At 26.5% G+C, this 12755-nt stretch overlaps 3 protein-coding genes across 3 annotated transcripts; 1 reads left to right on the forward strand and 2 right to left on the reverse strand.

Moving 5' to 3' along the window:
* Positions 1–86: 86 nt before the first annotated feature.
* LOC122629651 (nucleolar protein 56) lies at positions 87–3339 on the reverse strand. The gene is made up of 3 exons (XM_043813322.1): positions 3194–3339; positions 2384–2955; positions 87–2296 (listed from the first exon to the last, which is right to left on the reverse strand). The coding sequence occupies exons 1-3, from the start codon at positions 3194–3196 to the stop codon at positions 1360–1362; spliced, it is 1512 nt and encodes a 503-aa protein (XP_043669257.1). The 5' UTR covers positions 3197–3339; the 3' UTR covers positions 87–1359.
* A 213-nt stretch (positions 3340–3552) lies between these two features.
* On the forward strand, positions 3553–4668 carry LOC122629653. Its single transcript, XM_043813324.1, has 2 exons — positions 3553–4248; positions 4396–4668. Exons 1-2 carry the CDS (start codon positions 4112–4114, stop codon positions 4598–4600), a joined length of 342 nt encoding a protein of 113 aa, XP_043669259.1. The 5' UTR covers positions 3553–4111; the 3' UTR covers positions 4601–4668.
* A 129-nt stretch (positions 4669–4797) lies between these two features.
* On the reverse strand, positions 4798–12754 carry LOC122629134 (facilitated trehalose transporter Tret1). The gene is made up of 5 exons (XM_043812207.1): positions 12100–12754; positions 7569–7795; positions 6934–7347; positions 6046–6620; positions 4798–5478 (listed from the first exon to the last, which is right to left on the reverse strand). The coding sequence occupies exons 1-5, from the start codon at positions 12144–12146 to the stop codon at positions 5158–5160; spliced, it is 1584 nt and encodes a 527-aa protein (XP_043668142.1). The 5' UTR covers positions 12147–12754; the 3' UTR covers positions 4798–5157.
* Position 12755: the final 1 nt, after the last annotated feature.

Raw genomic sequence — 12755 nt, forward strand, 5'->3', positions numbered from 1 at the left:
AGGAAGTTATATCTGTAAATTTATTAGAAGGACATCTTGAATTGTGGAATTTGGGTATAGGAAAAAGATTAAAAATTTATACCAGATAATTTGACTAAAAAAAAGTATATTTCATAATTTGTAGAAAATTGTAGTGTAATGTAAAAATTATGTAGTTATTGATAAAAACAGATATGGAAACGAATTATATTTATCAGTACTAGGTTCTATTCATATTTTTTTATACACATATGTATTTTTTGTCATATGTAGTGTCTGTGTGTGTGTGTGTATATATATATATATATATATATATATATATATATATATATATATAGATTTAAATCATGATATAATATAAAATATATTTAAAATAGATAATTTTTATACATCATATTATACTTAGCGCTTTCTTTTATAAACTATAGGATTCTTAATGAAATAAGGTAAGCATATAAATAAAAAAATTTTACAGAATATTACATATAATATATATAAAAAAAAAAGTTCTGTTTTTATTCATCAATTATAATTTTGAATTTTGGGGAAAAAAAATAAAATTATAATGATCTATATAACAAATTTCCTAATGGAGAAATTCACAACACATATTATTAAAGATAAGTGGTGGTTGACCCCAAAATACGATATAAATATGAATCTAATAGTATAGCATTTTTCAATAAAATAAAACAGAAAATATTAGAAGAGCAAAACTTATTTAGAAAAAACATTTCCTACATAATTTTAAAATTCTTGCACAATTTTATGAGTAGTGGTGTAAAGTAAAAATAATTTTATTCTGTTGCAAAAAGTTCATGAGGTAAAAAGATCAACTTTGTCTTTTCTTTTTAAATAAAATGTTATTTATTTATACATCCTCGACTCTTGAGAACGTTTACTTATTTATTAACATATTGTAAGAGTCAAAGATATGTTTTATTACGTTTAACAATTCAAAGTTAGTGTTATAGATCGTTAAATTTTTCTTTAAAACAGCTATTACTTATAAATAAATAAGATATAACATTCCATTTAAAAAACAAAGTTGATTTTTTTATCTTTTGGAATGAAACCATCTTTACTATACACTGCCTCCATAAAACTTGAATTTTTGTAGAAAATATGTTTTTGTTATTTTTATTACAACAGAAATATTTTAGATGATAAATTCAGACAACACACTTCGTATAAGTTTAGAAGATTTAATTCTTGTCATATATAGGATAATTCTATCAACTTTGTTTCTGAAGAAAATATGTATGTAGAAAACATCGTTGAAACTTTATAAAATTTTGTAAGTTGAATATGCCACTTCTTTTAATGTGTGTGAGATAATATAGATATAGCAATAATACAAATAGTAAAATTTAATATTATTTATGATATTTCCATACTATCACCTATACTTTTGGACTTTTTCTTTTTCTTTTTCTTTTTTAAAGATTCTTCATTCTCTTGAACAAGTTCTTCTTTTTCTCCATTCTCATGAATACCATTAGTAGTAGTATTACCATTTTGTAATTCTTCTTGTTTTCTTTTCTTATTTTTCTTCTTTTTCTTCTTTTGTGATTCTATTTCCAGATTAGCTATTACATGTTGAGCTTCTTCTAATGCCTCCTGCATCACGTCTATATTCTTTTTCGGTATTTCACCTGTTTCATAGAACTTCAAACGATCTTCCACTTGTTGTCGTAATTTTTCACCAAAGATATTTGTTGGTGTTTCAGCAAAACAATCTATTCTTGATGCAATAGAGCATTTATTGGCCAAATATCTGGAGATTCTTCCTTTGTTTTTAGTACCAGCACGACCAATAAATGTAGAATGGAATAGTAATCCATATTTAGGTGTATTACCTTTTGTCTTTAATGCTCTAAATAATGCTTTTTCTGCTCCTAATATCTGAACTGTAGATGCAGGATACTTTGCTAAATTGGTTAATGATCCAGCATGAGCTATTAATCTAGCTCCTACTTGATCTCCTATAAGAGTAGCTAAATTCGGTGCAATACCAGCCATTTTAGATTTTAAATACTCAGCCAATTGTTTTCGATAATCTGCCAATCCTATTACACGTCTAGCAAACATCTCAATATTAAGAAGATCCACAGGACTGATGTCCATGCCCATAGATGATTTAGAAGCATCTATAATTGCTTGAGCTTTTGCACTGTCCATAACAATTTCTTCCAATGCTTCTAACTTTTCTTCTGTTAATTCTTTTCTATTTTTAATTAGTTGTGTCACTTTGGCATACATATAATTTTCAGGAACAATCTTTACTAATTCTGGGAAATGATAACTATACCATTCACTAAAACAAAATAAATATTTTATTATATAGGTTTTTAAAGAATATAAAATATATCAAATATTATCTTAAAAGTCATTATCAACTTACCGTATACGCATACTAAATGTATTTATGTCTTTGTCCAGTTGATCCAGTAAAGCTATACCTTGTATAATCATATTATCCACACGATTAACATTAAATTTAACTTTTGCTCTTGAATAACTATGACCAAGTCCAAGCTGAGCTACTGCAGAACTTTTGGCAGTGAAACCTTTAACTAAATTATGAAAATGAAATCTTACTCCTCTGATAACTTCAGGTATAGCACCTGTATGGTCACATTTTATATCCAATATCTCTGTGATACTGGCACCTAATTTAGGATCTGATACACCAAGAATAATTTTCTTTTTCTGGTCAGGTTTAGGTAAAATAGAATCCAAAAACAATTGTAGGTCTTCCGGTACAATGCCTTCTGAGATACTGTTCACATTCTCTAATGCTGCTAAAGCAGTTTTAAAAGGTGAAAATCCAATAAGTTTTACCACAGTATTGAATCTTGATAAATCTGTTACTGATGCTTCAACTTGAGGTAATAACATTCCTACTTCTTCGAACTCTTTAACACCGAATACGGCATAGCCAGCTGCATGCTCATATAAAACATAAAGTTGTGTCTGGAAAATAAATATTTGAGTTACAAAAATTAAAGTAAAATGTAAATTATCTTACATTATCTTTATATCTAACATTATTTTTATATCAATAAGTGGAAAAAATGTTTATTTCTTACTTTACAATTGATGGCAACAAATAACTTTTATAGAAAAATATTTACAATATATCATTACATTTTATTATATTTATATGTATGTATATATATTAACAATAAAACACAAAAATGATACCACTTACCATATTTTACACTTTGTATATTCCATTCACTGTAGTAAAATATATAATATACAAGTAGATATCAACTAATATAATTAAGATATAACCATGTGCACCGGAAATAGTGCTTACTACATATCAAATTCCGCAGAAAGATGGTTGATATCAAACATCCTGTATTGTAACTCTCATGACTTTAGTTGTATATACACACTAGTTTAGGAACCAATAATAATAACCCAAAAAATCTCAAACATACGTCAGAACAAAATCAACCAATCACGAAGTAGGACGTAAACGCTTTAAGCGACACCGTGAACCTTCGAGTAAACTTCATTCAACTATCATATTCATTCCAATTCGTTCATTCATAGAGTTCTCTTCGCTTAACCTTTTACGATTCTTATTTCATTCTACGGAAAATAATTAATATACGTTATAATACATATACACTCCGGCACATTACTTTAAGACATCGTATAAAATCATACAAATCCGTATTATAAGAAATTTTCCGTTTTTACGTATATAATGTCATTATTTACATCCGGAGATATTCTTTAACACAAAGTTTTTATTAATATTTCCAAGAAATACAAAAATATATCAAAATATCTTTTATCAGCCGTGACAAAACTATAAGACAAGTGTTGTTTAGTGTAAAAAGATATCTTATAGATGTCTTATAATTTTGTCGCGGTGTGTACATATACCGATTTTTAATTAATACGATAACTTTATTGGTCATATGATCGTAATAACATCGATCACAAAATCGATTTCAATTATAAACGAAGTAAAACGTTTAATCTTTTGTTCGACGCACGATCGACGTTTTCTATTTTCATGTATTTGATTATCTTATAAATTTTGAGAAAACTATTATCAATAGGAAACATGATTTTATATGTCGTAGCTTAATCGAACGAATCTCACATTATGACACAAAGTAGGCTTAGAAGTCATAAGGAAATTATTCTGATGGAAAATTTAATTAACGAGTCTGAAATCAGTCGTATTGGATGTAACTCGAAAGTGTGCTTAAAATTAAGGAAAACTAAGAAATCGAAATTGGGGTAAACATTCGATAAAATTTTATAAACAAAATTATATTGTTTTATCATGTGCATATATATATATATATATATATATATATATATATATATTTGTTTTTTTTCTTGGGAAAAAGTATTTAAAATTAATAACATAATTAATTTTTATAGTTTAAGAAAATGTCATTCTGCTGCGATTCCTCGTTACAAAACATTAAAAGGAAGTACTGATTACGAGACATTAAAAATACCGAAAATACCACAACAGATTTTTCGAATCATAAGTATTTTACGGCACGAAAAATTTTTGAAAATGGTTACGTATTACTTCCGATCTTCGTTTAAAAATCACGTGAAAGATCGATCAAAAGCATAAAACCAAAGTTTTCAAAGTGTATTTGTAAAAAGTGACATAAAATCATATACATTTGTGTAAAGATATATATATATATATATTAAACGTTGCTTTATATAAAACATTTTATATACATACATGTTAACAAATATATTTTGTGTTTTAAAAAATACAAATTTAAAAAACACAAATTCTTTCGACGATTAAATAATTCATTCTCGCTTGCAATCGTTTTATTAAAAAACGATGTAACATTTTTACGTTTAAAATATTTAAAATCTAATTCTAAAAAATAGGAAGCTCCTTTCTTGAAGTTAAAATGCGGTAAATGTTAAATATCCTCGAATACGAAGAAGTCCAAAGTTTATTATTAATTATTATCAATTATATATTAAAAACTTTTACATTTAGATGTAAAAGTAATATAACATTGTAAGTGTAAAGTTGGTTTAACGTATTGTTAATCTCAATATTAGGTTGATATTATATATACATACATACATACATACATATATATATATATATATATATATATATATATATATATTTCAGTAGATTTTTGTAACTTAAGTGAGAACTTAAAGTTTGCTTTCATCATCATAAATGGCAGTTGGATTTGTGGCTGCCCATTTCTCTTTGAATGGTAGCTCTTCTTTCTTTGGTCTGTCCTTCAAATTTTGTATTCCAGCATAATGTTCCTCAATTTCTCTTAGTGTTCTACCTTCCGTTTCTGGCAGTATATAATAAAGTATAATTCCACCAATGAAATTTATCAGAGCATAAAAAAATAATGTTCCCGATAGAGACATGCTGGCCTTCATATACAGAAAGGTCTTGTTCGCGATCGACATGAAAATATATCCGATTGATCCAGCTACACCGGTTGCGCTACTTCGTACCTAGAAATTAATACAAGCACAATTGAAATATATGTATATTGAAATAATATCATTTGTATTCAATACTTAAAAAAAAATTAAAGATCGATATTTTATATATAAATTATGTTATTCAATATATATTTATTAAAAAGAATATAAAGAATAAGAATATAAAGTCGATAATTCAATAATGTTCTAACTCTTAAAACTGTTGACATATTAATTCATGATAATTAATAACCTTCCATTAACGTTATCTTATACAGAAATATTTACAATTTGATAAAGTCCTGATAATAAGTTTAATAATTTCTACGAATACTTTATACGATGAAAACGAATGAATTTAAGTAGTTACGAATTTAATTTATAGTTAGATTTCTATTTTTCTACTTTGTATTAAGGAAGATAGTATGATTCTGCCATCTATGTTTTCATTTTCGAAAGAGGCTAGCTATTTAAATTAACATTGATTATTTGATTGTTATTTTTAAAGAACACTGCAATATTACGCGCTGTCAAAAAAGATTAAAGTCTTATTATTCGTGTTAATACAATGACGATCATATATTATCGTATACCAACCTTAACAGGAAATACTTCACCCGCTAGAATCCAAGGTAGTAACCTGATACCAATATGAGAGAGAAAAGCAGCAGCTATCATCAAGGTCATTGGTATCCAGGTATAATTTTCTCCGTGAATTATTTGATTATCATTGAGGTATCCATAAATAACCGCGAGAAGCAAACTGGACCCTATTCCAGCTAAAGAGAAGAAAGTTAACAGACGTTTGCCGGTAAAATGAATCGTTGATACACAGGTCACTGTGCCAACTAATTCAGCGATCCCAAGAAATACTGCAGCCGTATATTTGTCGATGGGTGCACTCATTTCTTCGAAAATAACAACAGCGAAAGTTTGAAGAATCGAAGTACCACCAAATGCACCAATGAAAAAGGCTATAGTCACCAATATGAAAGGTACATAACAGGTCTTTTTCTTGTAAAATTTCCAAAGTTTCTCTTTTTCTGAAGTTGTTTCTACCGGTTTCATCACAATATCGCAAAGTCCAATGAACTCCGTTTTTACGTGCGCTGGACTAACCCATCCTCGGAGCCAGCACAAGGCTCTTTCAGCTTCCTTCGTACGACCCTTTGCTAAAGCATTAATTAGATTTTTAAAAATATAATGAATCGATATTGAATAAAACGAATGTATAATTAAATGAGAGAATTCTTTAGCAAAGAAAATTTTATATCGTACGAGCAACAATATTAATAGCCACGTAATAACATCTGCGAATTTTATCTTTTCTATCTTGTAGATGTTTCTTTCTTTTAGCAAGAAAATCGATTAACGATGTATTTATGATAAAACTTTAAGTGTATATACATATGTATAAGGCTGCATCTAGCTTTAATAGATTCGAATAATTTAATAATAGATAATATAAAAAGAATCCGGTTTTACCGGCTAGCCAGTGAGGACTTTCGGGAACCATAAGGAGAGCGATGAAACACACGAGTGGATATGTCAAATTGACCATTGCCACCGTTCTCCAACTGGCTAAACTACCACCGAGCATTTGTGTGAAAACTCCTAAAATGACAGACATAGTGGATGTAGCTGATAACATTCCTCGTAAACGAGGCTGAGTAACCTCGGCAACATATGTCATCACTGGTGCTTCGATCAGTCCACCGGTAAATCCTGTTAATGCTAGAGCTATGAACAGCATGGTAGTATTGTAAGAGTAATGGAAAGTTAGCCAGGCCATTATAAACGGAATGTTTGCGATCATCATCGTTCGTTTTCTACCTAAATATTGGGATATCGGGCCGCTTACGAAACAACCTAATGGTACAAGAAACAAATTTAAACTACCTGTAATAAGAAAAAAAAAGAACATTAAACAACGCATGGTATACGAAGTTGTGATTAAAAGTATTTCGATATATAAAGTATAAAATAATGAAATATATAGTAGAAGTCAACAAGTAAATAATTTCAAATGAAAATAAAATATACTATAAAATTATGACGAAGAACTAGCTTTTTTGAAAATGAAATGATTATTAATTTGGTATATTGATTTAATAGCTTACTAATCCATGTAATTTCTTCAGTGGTTGTAGGAATTTCGGAATTCTTGCTTTGTAATTCTGGTATTAGAATTGTCGAGAAGCCCAAAGTCGAACCAAACGTGATTAGGACTAGATTTTTTGCACCCACAGCACAGCACTGCGGCAAGGCTTCCCGGTATTTTGAAACTGGCGCCAGATTAGTGCCAACATCGCCGTTTAGTTCCACCGGTGTCAATTTCTCGCCATTGCTGAAAATTTGTTCAAAGAAAATTGATCTAATTACTATTTTCTTTTTATCGATTAAAATATTTAATTATTACTATTAACGTTATATATATATATATATATATATATATATATATATATATATAAATTATAAAATAATTTTGTAGAGGGGGATCAAACGTGTCAATTTCGTCTTTGACTGTATATCACTTTTATGATCGAATAAACGAGAGTAAATGGTTATTAGACTCGTAACATTAACTGATTCAGCTTACTTCTAGAATGAGCTGTAAACGCCATTCTTGAAAATAACCGGAAGTAATAAAGACATTTCGAAATCTCTATTGAAATCTTGTTTTATTTTTCAATGCTATTAAAATATGCTATTTAAAAGAACATCCTTGAAAATAAGAAAATCGTATCTCGGCACTTGTATAGAGTTTTACGAGGATGCTGGATTATATAAAATACCGAGAATGTAGTATGTACATTGGGATTACATAAATGCGATCGTTGCACGTATTGAGGCCCTTTCACGGTAAATTATGTCAATGACGAAACGATATACATATATATCTACTCGTGGTGAGAATCACGAAAGGAGACTAACTACGAAACGAACGAAAGAAAGAAAATTTATTCTTAGAGTCATGGATACCAGTGGGCTACCATTCTAATTTTTTTTTAAATAAACTGTGTCGTTGCATATAATTGGTCCAGGTCATTCACTTGTCCTGAATCAAATCCATTCTATCATGATCCAGTTGAATATAGGCGAGTCATTTACGTAACTTGCCGTTTCCGCTACGGAATAATGTACGCCCGTGAAAAAATTATTATGTATTACAAATGACGAATGATTGAAAAGAATTTCTATAAAACATTTTTTGGACAATGAGAATTTGATATCATTAATTTCGTGGAAAAAAAAATTGTACAATTTTCGTTTTGTAATAAAAAAAATTTCTTATATCATTTAAAATAATAGAGATATTTCAAAGTTAATTAGAACATTCTGTATATGTACATATATACAAGTGTAATATATTATATTATATATATGTTATCTTCGCAGAAACTTTTCCATAATGTTTCTTTCGTTATATTCATTATGTTATTAGTTATAAATATATAATAATATAATTATAAATGTTGATTTTTTCCTTAGAATATTTAATCATATTTCAAGTTGATTTATCCTGGCGGTTATATTTCAAAAAAATACCAATAAACGAATAGAATGAATTACATGTTTAATTGAAATAATCTTGATTTGAAAACCATCGATAAACGAAAGATAAATAAGTTTGAAATTACATTTTTTCAAATAAAATTAAGCGATAATATTTTGGTTCTAAGAAATATGGGAATTGAAGAAAATATTTTAAATATAAATTACATAAAAGTAATTTTAATGTACGATCGAATTACGATAATTACGATCGAAAAAAAAAATTAAAAAAGAAAAAAAAATTAATTTAAGTGCCTATAAATTATACTCTGATATTGATTAGAATATCTAACACATTTACAATCAATTTACATGTATATTTTAATTGTTGCTTTAAATTATCAGAAACTAACGTTGCTGCTTAAAAAATATAAATATTTATGAGAAAGGAATTTATCAAACCATTTTTCCTTTCCAAGAATCTTTCTTTTATATCTTTTATATCTTCGATTGTTGATGTATAGTTTGTTCACTTTTTAAAGAACTTTTAATAAGTTATGCTGATCATGTAATAGTATAATTGTAAATTTTTTATTACCTAGGAGCTTTGTATGTTAGAAAAAATAGAAAGACATTATTGCTATATGTTGAGGCTTTTCTCGCTGCATCCATAATCATTATGGTCAGTAACCTGATCGTAAACGAGTTTTCTATTGCACTTCCTCATTAATATTACGTAGTTAATTAAATACTTATTTATTCATCGATGAAATGGATAACTTTATCATAGAACTTGAAAAAAAAAAGATAAGAAAAATTATCAGAATATATTAAATATTCGATTTTTAGAGATTTTACAGATTACACTTATATAACTGTTACGTTATTATTAGAATTAATATATTTTCATCAGATATATGTTTTTATTCAGGTAAATTAAATTTTATCCCAAATTTTATTTCGGATACGTCGATTCTAATTTTATCTCTTATTTTCTTTTTTATTTAGTTTTTTATTTAGTTTTTCAATAAAAAATACCAAGAATAAAGTCTAAAAAAATTATAACAAACGAAAAAGAAACAATGTTACTTCGATTGTAATTAATTGCTTATCAATTATACTTATCGAACAACATCTGAAACAAATTTTACGTCTTTATGGCCGTTTGTTAATAAAAGTTATTTATTGTTTCTAAATAAACAATTATAGTACATATTATGAAATGGAAACGACATATTTTTAAAACCATAAAATAGATTTAATAGAGCAAACTAAATAAAAAATATATAAAATTTATAATACGTATGAATTACACAAAATTATGAATTAAACATAAGGAGATTTAATAAGATAAAAACGACCATTATTTTTTTAAGATTTATAGTAGTTATCATAGTTTAATTTTTGACAGTAATAGGCTAAGATGTAAATTTATAGATTTGTACTTATTTATCTAGTTACATAAATATACCTGAGATATCATTTTCATATGTGAGGATTTGAAACTAATAAAATGAAGATAAATTAATCTATCACGTGACTATAACGTTTCATTCTTTTATCGAAAAAATAAACTGTAGTAATCTTACGTAACGTTTTCTAATTCATATAGCATTAAAGATAATAAATACTACACAATTTAAAGTCGATTTAAAATTTCTAAGATAAAGTAACGAATAATTATAAATATCTTTTTAAGAAATTTAAAAATTTGCCATACATCTGTAGTTATTTTAAAAGTCATTAAAAAAGTTTTTTTAATCGATAAATTTAAATCAAAGCGAAGAAACCAAAACCAAATGAAAAAACAAAAATAAAAAAAAATTGAAAAGAAAAACATTTCTTTCTTTAAACAAAAATTGTTTTGTTCATACACTCATCAGATTTATTATAAAATATAAATACTTGGAAAATAATATATATTAGAGAGATAATAAAAAATTTTCTAAAATGTGAAAAAAAGACAAAATATATAAATTGTATGTAATATAGACACGTGCTTTGGATTGGTAAATCAACGACCGAAATTACATTGACATGTATTTAAAGTATATTTTTCGAAAAAAATACATAATATTTTTTCAAAAGAATTAAGTACCTTATCGATACGACTAAACTTGTAAAAACATTGAGCATTACCGTTTATTAAATTCATAAATATTTCTGATGTAAATGAAATTATTATTGATTAAATACAGACAAAAATTTTGATGAATTTTGTTCGTAATAAATACAAACAACATTAATCAAATTTATTATGTAATTAATTATTACTTCTTCTTTCCTTTTATTTGTGAAAAATGTTTTATTCCGCGTATAATAATTAATATTCTGTTTTGCTGTAGTCTTCCAATATGTTCAAATATAATACGAGGTCAAAAGCGCAATAACATTTAGACATCGTTATCCAGAAATAAAACATAAATAATCTTTTATATATGAAATATAATAGCAAGACTTCTTTTTTCTTCTTCTTAAACAATTGTTATAAAATACATAGCTATTAAATACAATATATTATATAAATGTTGCTCAAATAAATATATTTGTTTTTTATATTGTTTTAATATAATGTTTCTATTCAATAAATTAATTATCTTTTTAATTTCATAAAAAAAAGGACAGTCACCATAGGAAAAATGTTAATAGTACTTTGCTTTACTTTTTTTAACAGAAACTAGAACGTACGTATATATAACTTTTACTTTAATTTAATGGTGTTCGATTATCATAAAATTAATGAACTAATGAAAAACTTTATATATTTTTTTATACGATATGTTCTTTAACTTAATAGTGAAAATTGAGAAATACAGAATTCTTTGAGAGATAAATTTATCAAAGAATCATTTTGTAGAAGAATGTTACGATTTATTTCTTGTTTTCATTATATATAGTACTCTTTTTTAATATACAAATGAGATAAGATCATCGAAAAAAATATCATCAATTGATTTTATTATTGCTGCCTGATTAATTAATTATCGATACAACATTAAAATAATATTAAAATAATATTAAATAATAAATATGTTACATCGTATCGAGATATTTTGTATTGAATCGATATATCAATCGATGAATTGGATGGTAACAGGCTATCAAAATTGAATAAATATAATTATTTAATAAAACGGTATATGATATTATACGAACCTGACTATATTCTCGATGGTGTTTTCCACGTTCTTTATTTGTGTCATCTTCTTGATAGTTGTCAACGAACAAATTTCAGTTTTATGAACAGAATCATAGGAGACACAAATCTCAAATTTTATCGAAATTATTTTTTTAAAAATGATGATTTAATGCTCGATACCGAACGAATCATAACGAAAATATCAAAGTTTATATAGCATATATTTGATAACAAACAAATAAAACTTATATAAGTCGAAAAGAACAAAAACGATAAACTTTCTAATTTTCACTACGTCTTTGTTCTCTTTTAATAACATTTGTTTGATGACATTTCAAGAATCCGAGAAGATTCATTTTTTTGTTTTTCTTTTTCAGCAAACTTTGTAAACCACGTAATCGTTCTCCAAACACATATTATACACGTATATACAAATATGTATGTACACAATTCGACCTTCCTATGATTGTATACTTTTCTGTCTATAAGTTCGAGAACACGTCTGTCCTTTCTCTCTTCTTCTTCCTTCTCTTCGAGTATCAAGTCGTTATCAAAAACGGTTGTGAAAGGTGATCAATTTCTTCCTTTTTAATTTATATGATAGATAGAAAGTGATAGAAATAATAAATAAAAAACATAGAGAGAGAGAGAGAGAGAGAGGAAGTGAGAGAGA

The sequence above is a fragment of the Vespula pensylvanica genome, chromosome 5, assembly GCF_014466175.1.
Source record: "Vespula pensylvanica isolate Volc-1 chromosome 5, ASM1446617v1, whole genome shotgun sequence".
NCBI classification, from domain to species: Eukaryota; Metazoa; Arthropoda; class Insecta; order Hymenoptera; family Vespidae; genus Vespula; species Vespula pensylvanica.

What these genes read in the sequence shown, in the direction of transcription:
- LOC122629651 (XM_043813322.1), bottom strand. An exon ending in ACATTTAGTATGCGTATACG is followed by an intron (nt 2,297 to 2,383) that starts GTAAGTTGATAA and finishes ATTTTGTTTTAG; the next exon opens with TGAATGGTATAGTTATCATT.
- LOC122629653 (XM_043813324.1), top strand. Translation starts at nt 4,112, where the DNA reads ATGACACAAAGTAGGCTTAGAAGTCATAAGGAAATTATTCTGATGGAA. An exon ending in ACTAAGAAATCGAAATTGGG is followed by an intron (nt 4,249 to 4,395) that starts GTAAACATTCGA and finishes TAATTTTTATAG; the next exon opens with TTTAAGAAAATGTCATTCTG.
- LOC122629134 (XM_043812207.1), bottom strand. Translation starts at nt 12,146, where the DNA reads ATGACACAAATAAAGAACGTGGAAAACACCATCGAGAATATAGTCAG. An exon ending in AAGTCCTCACTGGCTAGCCG is followed by an intron (nt 6,621 to 6,933) that starts GTAAAACCGGAT and finishes TTAATGCTTTAG; the next exon opens with CAAAGGGTCGTACGAAGGAA. An exon ending in GTGAAGTATTTCCTGTTAAG is followed by an intron (nt 5,479 to 6,045) that starts GTTGGTATACGA and finishes ATTAATTTCTAG; the next exon opens with GTACGAAGTAGCGCAACCGG.